General features: G+C 36.3%; 2 protein-coding genes across 2 annotated transcripts in view; one reads left to right on the top strand and one right to left on the bottom strand.

The window, feature by feature from the left end:
* Positions 1–10,317: 10,317 nt before the first annotated feature.
* Positions 10,318–15,322, bottom strand: cd40 (CD40 molecule, TNF receptor superfamily member 5). Its single transcript, XM_055165560.1, has 3 exons — positions 15,163–15,322; positions 12,673–12,754; positions 10,318–10,623 (listed from the first exon to the last, which is right to left on the bottom strand). The coding sequence occupies exons 1-3, from the start codon at positions 15,208–15,210 to the stop codon at positions 10,460–10,462; spliced, it is 294 nt and encodes a 97-aa protein (XP_055021535.1). The 5' UTR covers positions 15,211–15,322; the 3' UTR covers positions 10,318–10,459.
* The window catches only part of LOC110154621 (uncharacterized), a 125,761-nt gene continuing 124,149 nt past the window's right edge, over positions 14,740–16,351 (top strand). Inside the window, exons 1-2 of the mRNA XM_020918629.2 lie at positions 14,740–14,817; positions 14,891–14,996. The gene's annotated coding sequence lies outside the window, so the exon portion shown is untranslated. The remainder of the gene's footprint in view (positions 14,818–14,890; positions 14,997–16,351) is intronic.

Here is a 16,351-nt window from a genome sequence, read left to right as displayed (position 1 = left end):
TTAATCTTATGTTATGTTATTACAATACCACTAATGTATGGAATGTTTTTCTTGACAAAGCCCTAGCCCCAAGTGGCAAAGTAAGTAAACATTTACTTGATCTTATTTTCCGAAACAGTTTAAATAAAGATTTGATAACTCGTCTTACACTCCCTTAGGTCTCTATTTTTTCCTTTGTAAGTTTGAATTTATTTTAATAATAATGATAATAATAATGATACTATAATACTACTACTACTACTACTAGTGCTACTACTACTACTACTACTACTACTACTACTGCTACTACTACTAATATTAATGATAATAATATAAAACTTTAATCTGATTTACAAACTATCTGGTTATTTTGAATAATACAAATGTGTACAAAAAATAAAAATAAAAACTATAAAAAAAAATAAAAAAAATATATAGAAATAAAAATAAATCAATAATGAAACGGCCTTCTGACATGACACATCAAGTTAAAATTTCAATGCTCTAGCAGCCTCTAGTGGTGAATACGTGTAACTACAACACCCCAGGTTTGACCATTTTAAGCAGGTTTCTGGCTGGAAATTCCGGGCCCTGGGTATGTAGGGGTGTTTTTAAAATGAAAATGACACATAACAGACATTCTAACACTGCTTAAGATAGTTATCCAGCGACACAAGCCTATAAAATACAATCATGATAATAAAAACACTCTTCATCAATAGCATGTGATTTTCAACATTAAATGGTAGTGTGGCCTTACACCTGTGTATGTGCTCTTATACTTGTTCTGAAACAGCTCAGGCTCATTCATTTCCACATTCAAAGAACGGAAATGAAAGGTTCATTTCCGTCCTTTGAATGTGACTTTTTTTTTTTGTATCGATACTGGTTCAAATGAATATAGTTTCAGTACTGGTTTAAATATCGATTAGTATCTGACTTTCAATACTACTGTCAAGAAAATAAACAACATTTCTTTCTGCACCTTTTAATGCATAGCAACATATATACAAACAACACTATATACAGTCGATTTTTAACATAATTATGTCCCATTAAGTTCCCACAATACTTCACAGGACTTCAGCGGACAATGGCTTTAGTGCTTTTAACATGTCATCATTAATACATTTAATTTTCTTCCAACAAACAGGAGTACAAAGTAAGTTACACGTCTTTGCTTAATAGTATTCAAGGTATGTAGTTCATGCAGTTTAAATTTAATTTAGTAAAAAAACATATTATCCTAGTGACAGGGAATGCAAGTTTATGTGTATGGAGCGTAATTCACATTTGAAGTTATATTTTATTCATAGTTTACTCTATAACTTAAAGGTGCATTGTAGGGATGCAACGATATCCAAATCTCTCGGTACGATATTATACGATATTTTGGAAAAGCTGATATAATTGTAGATGGGACACTTTTTTGCTTTTAAAATACCTTGACAAGATTTTGGTGTGAATCATTTTCGTCATAACCCCAAGAATTCAAGTAAAAAACATATTTCTTCATGTTGTTTGCGCTGAAATGAATCATGGGAGATGTAGTTCCCTATATTTACAAGCTGTTGCAACAAAAAAAAAAGCATTTAAGCAAAGGAACTTGTGATTCGATATATTGAGACACCCCACGATATTATTGTGAGACTTTTGACGATACGATATCACGATATTTCGGTTATTGTTACATCCCAAGTGCTTTGTGTAACTTTTCAAGTGGATGGCCCATCAGACGCTTTTCTTCCTTAAGAGATATTATGGCTTTGTCTGAAATGTTTCACAGTAATGCATTACACTTATTATTCGAGTAAGCGCAAGGAAGTGTGGAGAGGCGAGTCTGCTCACAGTAAAAACGCGCGTTTTTGAGTCAATAAAAACATCTGTAATTGAGTTTAGACAAGAATGTGACAGACCCTCCACCAGAAAAGTTACTCAGTGTACCTTTAAAGCTTTTACTATGACACAAAACTGATCTCACAAGATTATTTTTCTCATGTACTAAATAAATAAGATAGATAGATAATACTTTACTGATCCCCAAAGGAAAATTCAGGTATTGCCTCGTGTCTCAGGAAGATTTAGTATCAAGTCATTTAGTAGCTGGAAATCGATTCTCTCATTGATTATTACATATTTTGCAGCGGATGTCGATGCCAATCAACATTCCCCTACATTCTCTGCGGTGATGCTCTGAAGCTTTGTTTCTGTGTTACTCTGTGGCATTAGCTCACGATCTCGCCTTTTCATTGAAACTCAAACACCTAAACGTGACCGTACACGCTCGTACTGATCCCAGGCTCCCGAAAATGCGTCGTGTTGTTTAAATTCATTTTATATTTTGTCGAGTTTTCAGATCTTAAAAACTTTTGGCAGGTTTTGCTAAAGCGCACACTGTGTCACCATGAACATTCCGCCACGAACATATGTGTAGTACCCCCCCAGTTTCATTAAGCTTATTGCGTGAGTGGCGTAAATTTGTTTCATTGTCCTTCCTCGTGAATATTTTCTGACGCAATATAACTTCACACACTTCAAAACTTGTTACCATGACGATATCCTAAGACGATTGAACCAAAACTTAAAACGTAACCCTGGTTCTATGAGTGTGTGGGCCTGGGACATGTCGATGGTGAGTCTACAGATATGCCAATGCGATGCCAGTGTGATTTAAAGTAGTACAGCGCTTAGTTTTGTGTTAGTTATACTGAGTTATATTCACTGCTTAATTGACTGTAAAATCCTTCATTTCCTTGAGTATCTGGTATTGAAATTTTATGTTCCTTATTGTCCTGGGACAAAGCAAATCCGTTACTGGTTGTCCCTGTAGGAGTGTCGCTGTACTCGCTCTCCACCGGTGTACTGGGGTAGCCTGTCTCTTGTCCCGGAAAAAACGACAAATCTTTATCATCTGTGGGGGATGCGATGATTTTATTCTTTTCCTCCTCCTCTTCCACCTCCTCTGGGTGTTTGTATTCTATTTGTTGATTCATCTAAAAAGTACAAAATTTCAAGGTAGATTATTAAAAGATGTAACACAAAACAAACTAAACAACATGAATAAATCTGAACAAGTCATTAAGGGGACAGTCCGGAATTTTGGACATAGGACCTCATTTTCTAGTGAGGCAAAGTGTTGGAGACGTGTGGAGACACTTTTTAAAATATTCCATCCAGTCCTTGTATTTGCAGAGGTCACTGGTGCTAGGCTAGTGCATGTCAATGGCCATAGTTCTCCTGCCACTAAAAACAGTCTTACCCACTCCACAAAACACCTGAAGCAAATCTATGCTTACACGAAACAGTCCATGTAAATGTGTGTGTTGATAAAATAATGTTTGAAATAAAACTAACCTTGCATCACATGAATCGTCGCATGTTGAGCGACTATTTTGTCAGCAGCAGCAGCGGAATTTTACTTTGCCGGTAAGATAGGTGCCAGGTGATATTAGTCCGCCGCTGTCAAGCTTTCTATCAGGAAGAACAACTCACTGCTGCTGCTCAGACATAAATCCTTCAAATGCAAGGTTGGTTTTACTTCTAAAATTATTCTATCAACACAGACATTTACATGGACAGTCTGGTGTAATAATAGATTTGCTTCAGGTGTTTTGTAGAGTGGGTTAGACTGTTTTTAGTGACAGGCTAAATATGGCCATTGACATGTACTAGCCTAGCACCAGTGACCTCTGCAAATACAAGGACTGGATGGAATATTTTAAAAAGTGTCTCCACACGTCTCCAACACTCTGGCTCACTAGAGAATGAGCTCCTATGTCCAAAATTCCGGACTGTCCCTTTAAGAAACATAACTACTATCGCCTCTTCCTCTTCCCACTTGTAGCTGTATAGACTAGTATATGTACTGTGATTATTTCAATAGTACTATAGCAGCACCTTGTAGTTCATAATATATAATAATTGTTATACTACAATTGTATTGCTATTGTAATGTCTGTATGCTTGTATGTTGCAAATTAGTGACAGTAGCTCAGTTGGTTGAGCGTTTATCCACTGATCAGAAAGTTGGAGGTTCAAATCATAAAACATCATTGGTTGAGCGGTCAGATCCACTGACCTACAGGTTGGTGATGTGGCGATGCTATTGCAGTAGGGTTGGGCGGTAATATGGTATTAAGGTATCCTGAGGTATCAAAAAGTAGCAACAGCATCAGTTTCATTACCATCATAAAAAAATGCAAAATGCATAAGGACCTAATATAATATTATAATTTATTGATATCTACATTTGTATGCTCAGCACAAATTAATGTGTGATTGTATTTTCAATTTAACGCTATCACAATTTAAAACTAATAGTGTCTATAATGTTTCTTTTAACTGTGTGGAGAGATGATGTTAGTTTCGTTCCATTGTCACGTGACACTCATAAGGAGGATCAAAAAAGATGGCAAGTTGGCCGCAAGTGAGTTGGTCCCCCCAAAAAATGACAGGGGTGAGCCAAACGTTGATGAGGCTGTATGCAAAATCTGTATGAAGACAGTGACGGCGAGAGATGGAAACACCTCAAACCTAGGATCAAGGATCATTCACCCGCTAACTGCTGCAAGGATGTGTTTGGCCCTAAGTTCAACAAGTTCAAAGATTTCAGCCCCTCCTGCTCATACTGACGCCGAAGCAACAACTAGGCCCACTACCACACAACCAACCACAGAGGAGGCATTAAAAAAAACAACAAAGTACAAAAAGGACCGTATCTGCTGGAAAGCCTGTAGTCAAGGTAATACCGTATACCCCGGTAAAATGCTGAGAAGATTAACAGTATCAAAATTTTTATGCCGCTCAACCCTAGATTTCAGCACTTAAACATCTTCCCCTCAAGTGTCTGCTGTGTACATTGGTGTATGAATGTGTGTGTGAATGTGTGAATGTGTGAGTGGTTCCTTGATGTAAAGTGCTTTGAGTGTCTAGAAAGTGGAAAACATTTTTGTCAAAGGTTATCAAGGCAAACAAATCAACTGCAAAATATGAATAAATAATGAATAATTAATTACCTTTTTTATATCTTTACACCCAGTTTTATCTAAAAAAAAAAGTGAGGAGAAAGAAAGAAAAGAGGGTATGATTAAACAATAGTTGCCACATAAAAAACACATGATACTATGATAAAAGTACATTTCAGTAGTACCACAAATGTTTTCTGTATAAAGAATTTTAGTTTTAAAGCTGCGCTATGTTTCGGGTGGTCTCCATGGTGACGAGAAGCATTATAGCAGACATTAGATATATTCAGACATCTCCAAGCACAGCAATAACATGCAAATTGAGCCAAGCAGAAAGCGGACCTTCTATCAGAAAAAAAAAGTTACATAGTACAACTTTGATAGATTGTATGCTAAAAGAATCACTGTCATACTTCAAATATTATTGCATTATAGAAGTAATAACTTACTTTTATATCTGTACAGAATTCCTCCTACTACCAGGACAATTACAAGAAGAAATGCAAAAATGATCAGCCCGATGTGTTCGCGCTTAAACACTGAAACAGAGAAGAGAGTTCCAATCAAAGCTCAATATATTGAGATATGTAGATATGGACAAGAGCAGGGATAAACCAGATCTACACCAGGTCTATAACAGGACTAAACCAGGTCTAAACCAGATCCAAACCAGGTCTAAACCAGATCTACACCAGGTCTATAACAGGACTAAACCAGGTCTAAACCAGATCTAAACCAGATCTAAACCAGGTCTATAACAGGTCTAAACCAGGTCTAAACCAGATCTAAACCAGATCTAAACCAGGTCTATAACAGGTCTAAACCAGGTCTACACCAGATCTAAACCAGGTCTATAACAGGACTAACCCAGGTCTAAACCAGATCTAAACCAGGTCTATAACAGGACTAACCCAGGTCTAAAACAGATCTAAACCAGATCTAAACCAGGTCTATAAGAGGACTAAACCAGGTCTAAAACCAGGTCTAAACCAGATCTAAACCAGGTCTATAACAGGACTAACCCAGGTCTAAACCAGGTCTATAAGAGGACTAAACCAGGTCTAAACCAGATCTACACCAGATCTATAACAGGACTAACCCAGGTCTAAACCAGATCTAAACCAGATCTAAACCAGGTCTATAAGAGGACTAAACCAGGTCTAAAACCAGGTCTAAACCAGATCTAAACCAGGTCTATAACAGGTCTAAACCAGGTCTAAATCAGGTCTATAACAGGCCTTAATCAGGTCTATAAAAGGACTAAACCAGGTCTATAACAGGTCTAAACCAGGTCTATAACAGGACTAAACCAGGTCTATAACAGGACTAAACCAGGACTAAACCAGATCTAAACCAGGTCTTTAACAGGTCTTAATCAGGTCTATAACAGGACTAAACCAGGTCTAAACCAGATCTAAACCAGGTTTATAACAGGTCTAAACTAGGTCTAAACCAGGTCTAAACCAAGTCTATAACAGATCTAAACCAGGTCTAAAACCGGGTCTATATGTCTACAGACCTATAACAGGACTAATCCAGGGCTATCCCGGGTCCATACTAGGTCTATAATAATGACAAACCCAGGTCAAAAATACATAACAGTTTTAACCCAGGGCTAAACCAGAACTAAACCAGGTCCAAACAAGACCAAACCAGACCAAAAAAAAGGACTAAAACTGTGCTTAACCAGGTCTAAACAAGGATTAATCCTGGACTAAACAGGAGTAAACCAGGACTAAACCAGGACTGAAGCAGGTCTAAATTCAGACAGAATCAAGTCAATACCAGCTCTACTTAAGATCAGATCAGAAACAGAAGCCTAAAAGGAATTACATCTGGAATCAGTTGAATACATTGTTTAGTCACTGAAGAATGTGACACCACTTAGTACGAATAGTACAACAGTAGTGTAACGCCCCAGACCACAAAACCACCTAAGTTTCACTTGAAGTTTCAGTTTCGATTTGAATAACTGTTATTTTATTTACAGTGCCTCTTTACATATTAATGACCTGACTAAGTGGCTAAGTGACTTGACTAAGTGGTGTGGTAATTAGAGTTTCAGCTGTTAGTTGGTAAATATATCAATAGATCAATATATACATACTGGCATTAAAAGGCATTGAAAACTACTACTACTTACTACTAATTACTAATTAACATTTAATTTTAAAAATATTTTATTTTATCTGAAAATGGATGCATGTTTTTTTTAGATTAGTTCAGTGTGAGGTCAAGTGAAAATAATGCCAGCCTCTATATGCCAGGGTAAAATTCTTTATATTGCAGTTTCAATGCATTTTAATATAAAACATATTGTTATCGTATTGAACCAACATCATAATACTTGACATAATATTATTTGATATCAGACTAAAACAAAAACACTGGTCTATTAGTATTTATACAATCTTAATAAGGTGATAATTTCTGTCCAATTACATCCATTGGAAAAAAAAATTATAGCTAAAATCTGTACAATCAGTAAAGCATGAATAAGGACTTTCTACGATAACAATGCTCTAATTCAGACATGTCAAACTCAGGCCCAGGGGCCAAATTTGGCCTGTGACATAATTATATTTGGTCCGTGAGATCATATCAAATATGTATTAGAGCTGACCCACCGGCTACATATAGGCTATAGATACATTATTTATTTCAGATTTTGTTATTATTTCATATGATGCTTGTTCTGGATCAGGGGTGTCAAACTCATTTTGGTCCGGGGGCCGTATCCAACCTACTTTGATCCCAAAGGGGCCAGATCAGAAAACTCATGTCATATAAATCCCAAAAATAACAATAAGTTCAAATATTTGTGCAGAGAAACACAAATCTATTACAGAAATCTTTCTAAATTGATGAACTCTTTCTTTTACAAACTATTATATTATTATTAAGAACCTGAAATTTTAAGAAAAACGCAATTTCAACACAATGTTTTAACATGAACTTGTATGCAAATAGGAATAAATCAATTTTTCTTGGAAAATCCTGCACTTCGGGTCCACTTTTCTCACTTTTGACATTTTGTTGATGAGGGTGTCACGGTCAACAGTCAAAACGATCGTCCTTTAAGAGCGTTTGGAAAGAGACAAGTCTTCATTTGTGCTGCTCTGGTGGGAGGGGCCACGCACAGAGACGCTGGAGACGCTGCTGTGCTAAGCACCGCAGAAAATTACCAATATTTTAATAGAAAATATAATTAAAATATTTTTGTAGAAAATCAACCGAGGGCCAGATTAAAGGACTTGGAGGGCTGGATCTGGCCCCCGGGCCTTATGTTAATTAAATGTTTACGCAAAACGATTATCAAGCATTTATTTTAATAAGAACAGTTTTAACATTACATATCTTGGAAGAAGAGAAAACATGCAGATGTTGTTGAAATTTTTCAATGTATTTTTTTATTTAGTTTTGCCCATGGCTTAGCCGTAGTTTTTAATTTTGGCCTCTGTGAATTTCAGTTTGACACCCCAGCTCTAATTCATCACTTTTTTTGCCTATTACTACAAAACCATGAAGGTCTGGTCCAGCTGCTTGTAAGCTCTCATAAGATTTGACAATAGGGGGAACTGTCATTTTCTCTATTACTGGTTTTAAAGTTTTTTTTTTATATATATAATTATGCCTTCATCTCTTGATATTTTTTGCTACTTATTTAAAATATATTATTATCATTATGTTTTGTATTTGTTATTATAATATATTGTGACGTGTCCAAGTAATTTCCCTTGTGGATCAATAAAGTTTGTCTAAGTCTAAGTAACACAAACAGTAACTCACCACAAACACAATCAGACTCACTGCTTCCCCCTTGTGGTTCATATCCAGCTGCACATCTAGAGAAAAGACACAAGTGACATAAGTGCATATGACTGGGTTTCATGTTTTTCTTATTATTAGTTCTTGGTTTGGTGGGATAGTGCCTGTGGTCAATATTTACTATAGTTTTACATCATTTAGTGGCAATTTATGGGGAAAACAAGTTAAGACAAAATCGATCTATTATCTTTCTAAGCCTAATCAAAACTATTGTGCAAATCACACAAGTTTCATCTGCTGCTCGTGCCCAAACAGGAAGTAAAATGTTAAACTTCTTCAAAATATAAAAACATACTATTGTTATTATTCTACGCACTAGTGACTGCCAACAGAACATATTTAGATTGTAAATGATAAACTTTCAAATAGAGGTAAAAATATGAGGTAAAAATATTGTATAGTATTAAAGTGTTAATGCCTATAATGTTTATTTTTGTCACTGTTAAATATGTTTTGGGAATGTACTTACACAGTCATTTTCTTACAGGTTTCCTTCCAGGACGTTTCAATAGAGAAAGTTCCATTAGGACATTTTTCACACTGGGTGTCCTGAGTCTGTCCTCCTAAAAATATCAACAGATCAAAAATTAAAAAATATCAATAAAATGTTGTATTAACCCTCTCTACATGATCCTAGTATTTTGTTTCAATATTGAAAATCCTCTGCTTGCTGGGTAAGAAAAATCAATTATGATTATGACAACAAATTATGCATCTGTTGGTTAACTGCTGGAAATGGAAGTAATTATCCAAATAAAATGTCTCTATATTGATCAAAATAAAACTCTGATTAAGCTTATTATGAGAGTAAAACATAACAACATGATGAAAAGTAGATTTTAGATGATTTAAATGTTGGTCTGGCAGGGACAGGGTTTGGCCTGCTGTACTGGAGAGGGGACAATATTCGCAAGATAAAACTGTCACAAGATTGGGCATATGGGGAAAATGATGTTGTGAGATTATTTTTCCATGTGTTTACATTTGGATAGGACAAGAAAGGATAAGTGATACTCAAACTTTTCCAAAAATATGAAATTAAAACAAATAAAACCTTGAGATCAAAACTGTGAACTGAACTGAAATCAATAATGAAATAAATAAATACATGTTCAGTGCGCTGTACCTATAATCTTTGCTCCGAAGCCTGGATCACACTCTGTGTGGGGGACACAATTGATGCAGGACTCGCTGGAGCAGTGGAAGCCTTCTCTGCACAAACACTCGTGTTTCTGTGTTTTACTGGTGCTCTTAGGTAAATCAAAATTCCAGATCTGAAATCATACAAAAGACACAAGAGATACTCATTATATGTGCCTCTGCTGAGGCGATTGTGATTAAATGTGATTATATTTAATAATATTCTGCTCAAAGTTCACAATTTAAACACATCCAGAAGAATTGACAAAAACACTGAAATATGAACAGGTTTGTACAGCTCTCAACTACAGGGTTAGCCATTTAGGACATATTTTATTTTTTTTATATTTTAGGATATTTTATTGTTTGTCCTTTTCAATGACATTTGTTGACTTACATACAGGTTTCATTTTAGACTTTTAGAAACAACTTCCTGTATTTTTGTAGTTTTCTTCTGAAGCTACAACTTATCTAATTTTAAATATTTACCACAGATACAGTCTCACCAAACCTAGAACTAGAGAGTCATGCAGACCTGCATATGCACTTTAAATGAGCACATCTCGTGTATTTCTATTGACATCGTCCTTACTGGGGTCACAATATGGCTGCAGTTCACATGTCTTCTTGGTGTTGTACTCATCTGTATATTCATTTTCTTCACACTCAGTGCACTCAGGACTTCTACACACTACCGATGTCATGCTGGTCCCTGCAAAAGAATTACAGGAAAAGAAATGAAGAAGAATCTACAATGAAATATACAAAATATACACAAATTACAGAAAGGACATTTGAAATATTACATTAAAAAATAAATCAAATCTTTAAATAATGTCCACTCTTACATGCCTGGCCAGTCAAAAAAACACACTTTGACAATCCTATTTTGACAAAGACGTGTGGGGCAAATATCCAGTTTGAGGCATGATTGACAGTTGGATTAACCAATCAGAGAAATGCATAGTCTATTTCTGTCTAAACAAACTGATTTTGTTCTGAATGATGCAAGAATTTTAAAGGTAAAGCTTTTTGGGCACATGAATAAATGGGAGACATTGTAAATGCAGCAGATCTGCACTTACTGCAGACAATATGGACAAGTTGGATTTTCTGGCCTAAAAATATGAAGACTGAGTAAAACTTCATGCTGGAACTGTTAGTGCTGCGCTTTACTTTTTGAAAAGTTTTGTTTACTGTTTACAAGGAATTTATTTTATATAATATTTCATACATTTGTTGCTTATTTGAGAATATTTAATTTAACTTAATTAGTATTACCAAGCAGCACTTTGCATTTATATGATAAATTTATTTTCAATTTGTTTAATATTAAAACAAATTGTTGGTTTAATAAAAACACAAATAAACATCAAGCAAATGATTTTCCATTTTGTTTCAATACTGTAACAAAAATGAACTGAACCGTGACCTCAAAACCGAGGTAAGTACTGAACCATGATTTTTGTGTACCATTACACCCCTAGTATTTAGACAAGACACTTCAGTCACCATGCCTAGTCTGAATGTGGTGTGTGTGTTGATGGAGGTGGAGGGGCAGATGGGAGATTGGCAGCCTTGCTTCTGTTGTGGCAACTTTACCACCAGTGAATGAATAACACACTGTAAAGGGCTTTGAGTGTCTTCAAAGGTGCTATACGAATCCAAATGATTATTATTATAAATGAAAATAGACAAAATTCAGTCAAAAGAACAAGGTATTACACTAGGGCTGTCAAACATGGGGGTGTGGCAAAAGCTTTCCAACATGAGCTGACCATCTGATCTGATCTGACTTCATGTGACAACAATTATTTATACAGAAAAGTACAGGGGAACGTGTACAGGATTCAGTCGTAAATCTTCAGATGATCCACTCCCTACCCTCTTCTTTCTCACAGAATTAGTTGACTAATAGACATTTTGGACTGAGTCGTCATTAACCAAATTATTTGACTGAACAGCTAAAGAATCATACCATCAATTAAACGTGGCCTTAAAGTACAGTGTACATCCACATTTCAGAGATATGATGCAAATGATGACTCTTTTTGAACAGGATGTAAGAGAGAGTGGCTGCTCAGGCGTGTCTCCTTATGTCCGTAATAGGATAAGAGACTCGAAAATGAGCAGTAAGGGAAACAAATGGGGGTAGATTTCTATATATTGACTATTAAAGGTGCATTGTGTAATTTTTCTGATGAAGGTCTGAACTTTTCTATCATCAGAAACCAAATCAGGTCAATTACAGGTCAGGTCTTTGGCAGATCAAGGTATTTTTGAGCTATAAAACCACCTCTAATTGAATAAATGTAAGTTAGAGCTGTTTAATGTCATACTGTGGAACATTCTAGGCAGAGCAATGACATCTCTATAGAAACAAGCAGGTGACGGACCCCAACCAAAAAGTTACATAGTGCACCTTTACAAACCAGGAGGAAGAAAACAGGTTTAATGCCATATATAAAAACGATAAGTGAAAATATATATGCTTCAGTAGATTTGAACCACAAAAACTGTTCTAAATCTACAATATTGCAGAATGAAGTAGTATGTAGTAATGAGTCATAGAAGTTATAAATATTATAAATATTTCCCACTAGTGCAAAGTACACACGATAAATACTGGCCCCCCAAAAATATTGTTCCAGATAAGTCGATATAGTAATTATCTTGACAGACAAGAACATCTCAAAAACCCTCTACCAGAAAAGTTCCATAGTGTGTCTTAAATATTTGAAGGCAGAGTAGTTCAAAATACCTGGTTTACACTTTTGACAGCACTCTCCATTTAGCAGGTACTGTGTTTCTGGGTCGCAAACAGGCTCTGCAGCCGTCAGCACCTGGAAGAAGAAACAGGTTCAGATTGTAAATTCAAAGTTTAAAGGTCTTATATTATGCAAAATTAACTCTTGTGAGCTTTAAGCCACGTTAGAATGTAGTTACATCCTCAAAAACATACTGTATATACTCTTATACTTGTTCTGACCAAGCTCAAGATCATTCTAAAACTATTCAGGAAAACTTAATTTCTGTCCTGTGAATAAGACTTTTTAGAATCGATATCTGCTCCTAAGAGTATCTACTTTAGATACTTGTGTTAGTATTGATTAGTATCTGATTTTCAATACTTTTGACAGCCCTAACGTACTTAGTTGTGTCATCAATGCTTACAGCTGAAACTAACTATTTATGCAGTTATTTGCTTAATCTATTATTTTAGCCAGTGCCAATATTTGCTTCTCTCGTGTCCATTTCTCTTCAAGCTACAATGATGCCAGTACTGCAATGAGTAGTTTAAGTTCCTTATTGTTTGACGTATGTGAGAAATGTACAGTCATTTCACAATAATACACGTAGGATTTGGCAGTGTCGTATTTTGGTACATATGGGAAAAAAAACAACTAGCGTGATCTGCATCTATCCATCAGAGGAGGGACCAAGTCATTGTTTTGTAAGTCTCAAGTAAGTCTCAAGTCTTTGACCTCAAGTCCGAGTCAAGTCCCAGGTCAAATACAGGCAAGTCCAAGTCGAGTCTTGAGTCACTGGCCCATAAGTCCAAGTCAAGTCCAAGCTTTGAGCTTCGAGTCATTTAAACCAAAGTACCAAATATAACATAGATTTTTGCAATTTATATGAATTGTAAACTTAATTGTACGTAAAACGTCATGGTATATTTATATATGAGTATTTATAAGAGGTGTAGAAATGCAAATTTGTCTTGAATCAGTTTGAATCATGGTCAGAACAGACAGAATTCAGATTTAAAAGTGCTAAATAACAGTTATTTTGTCATGTATCTGCACTGAAATGGAAGGATCATGTTCTACGTAGTTCCCTTTGTTTTACTGTATTTTACTGTGTTGTACTGTATATTACTGTAGTACATTTGAGGATAACACATCACAGTACTTCAGTTACATCCAAAGTAACAAACAGAGAAGTGGGAGGGTCATGTTCCACTTTGTTCCTTTAAAATTAACCACCGCACGTACCAACTGTAAAGACAAAAGTATTTTCTAAAAACATACATTTTTTTAGGAGAAGCATCGAATCTTCTCAAGTCACAGGCCTCAAGTCCGAGTCAAGTCCCAAGTAATTGACTTTCAAGTCCAAGTCGAGTCCCAAGTCTTAGTCCATTTTTGGTCAAGTAAAAAATAGTGACTCAAGTCTGACTCAAGTCCAAGTCACGACTCACAAGTCCCCACCTCTGATATCCATAGAAGGGGCTGACAACTTCAAGGCTCTTTGTTGTGATGATGTTTACAATGACATCAGCTCCCATTGGGCACCTCAGTTTTCTAGCACAGAAGTCAGGACTTTTTTCTTTTATGAAGTTGTTTTTGAAGAATATTGAGATTTAAAATGTCCAAATGATAACATAATGATTCACAGATGTCATAGATTATAACTATATATCAGACACAAGCACCATACGTCTCCTTTAATATCTTCTTCATACATTACACACTCCTGTTTGTTTTAAAGCTGCACACTGTAACATTTCTGGAGGACATGCCACTTGGTCGTCTCCATGCAGATGTTACTTTTTCAGCCACAGTTTTCCACATTATGACATAAGACTTATCGATCTCTATATGATGACAAGTGGGTGACACCATCAGGCCAAGTTACAGCTCAGATCTGTGGTGAGGTGGACCCGCTTGAAGTAAAATTGCACGTTTTTCAAGATATTTAAGCTATTTTAGCAATGAATCTCCATGGAGACAAGCAAGTGGCAGACTATGCACGGTAAACGTTACGTGGTACACCTTTAAAAGAAAAAAAAAGATCGAAAACAAAATTACGTAGTTGATTATAACTGACATGGTGAAGTACGTCCTTTATCCAGTCTTCCCCAGTGTAAACGTGAAGAGAGAGTGACGGAAAGTACCCAGGATTCACGGTTGGTAAACCAACAAAAACAGAACTTACAACATTTTCAAGCGATACAAATTATGTTGTTCCCCCTCTTTCAGGCGTTACAATGGCTCTCTACTCAAAACGAAAGTGAAACTACACAGACGACCACCGAGTCATTGTAGGCGGTTTGACTGGACAATTTTGACCAAACAGCAAAATAAGGTAAGCGAAAGGAAGCTAAAGCAAGCCAAATCGTCAAATAACCTCATCTTACGCGTAAAAACAGAACTATAATTACAAAATGTTACCAAATGTTACTGACTTCTGCTTTGCCCCCAATACAAAACACAAGCATGCGCACTTAAAAACGAACATTGCATTCACTTACCACCACCAGATTCCATATCAGAAAAACGCTAGCGCTGTACAGAAACATGTTGACAAGTGAGGCGTAGAGAGGTTTATCCGTGCTTAATGCCAAACGATCTTTCCTTTATAGTTTCAGATCCTCCAGCCGCGCGCAGTGGGCTGGGCTTTGAGCGCAGTTGTTGTGCTTGAAATACTGGTACTTTCCCACGTGACTTAAAAAAAAATGACCATTTCCTGTAAACGGGGTGAGGGAATACAGTCTGTGGAGAGTACAGAGGGCAGTGACCGAGTGAGAGACTGACAGTAATAACAAAGAGACACACACACAGACACACACACACACAGACACACACACAGACAGACACACAGACAGACAGACACACAGACAGGTAGATAAATAGGTAGATAGGTAGTAGTAGTAGTAGTAGTAGCAGTTGTTGTAGTAGTAGCAGTAATGGTAGTAGTAGTAGTAGTAGTAGTAGTAGTCAGTGTTGGGAAGGTTACTTTTAAAATGTAATCCCCTACATATTACAGATTACACACCCCAAAATGTAGTTTGTAACATAATCCATTAAATCACTTAAAGTGAGTAACGTAATCTGATTACTTTGGATTACTTGATATTGTCATGTTTTTTTAAACAACATGAATGTAGCAACCACATCCTCAAAATTCTTGTTTGTTGTCTTCAAATTGTCTGAGCCCAAGTCTCCATGAATAAGCAACTGTTTGCTGTAGAGAAACAAAGACCACGATATCTTAACATAAGAGGTTTTGTCTGTTAAAAAACAGTAACAAGATCAGTCTTTCCTTCACCATATTAAAAAATATTATTGATAGAGAAGTTATTTTTTATATGAGATCACCTTAAATTATGTCAACCTACTGTTAGGTGTCATGTTGTTTAGACCTGGTTTAGTCCTGATTTTTAGACCTGGTTTACTCCTGATTTTAGACGTGGTTTAGTCCTAGTTTAAACCTGGTTCAGTCCTGCTTTAGTCCTGGATTAGTCCTGGTTTAGTCCTGGATTAGTGCTGGTTTAGTCCTGGTGTTAGTTCTGGTTTAGAGGCGCACAGGAGGAAGCGCGGTTTACGCGAGAAAACACGTTCCACACGCGGCGCACGAGACGGCGGTGTCCGCGCTGTAACTACGGAAGGAGACGTGGTCCGCGGGTTCTCAAGTTGATGACGATGATGAAGGTGTGTGTT

Source organism: Boleophthalmus pectinirostris, unplaced genomic scaffold (assembly GCF_026225935.1).
Source record: "Boleophthalmus pectinirostris isolate CB_2022bp ecotype Guang Dong unplaced genomic scaffold, ASM2622593v1 HiC_scaffold_8, whole genome shotgun sequence".
Lineage (NCBI taxonomy): Eukaryota > Metazoa > Chordata > Actinopteri > Gobiiformes > Gobiidae > Boleophthalmus > Boleophthalmus pectinirostris.
This window is presented reverse-complemented; position numbering and strand designations above follow the sequence as displayed.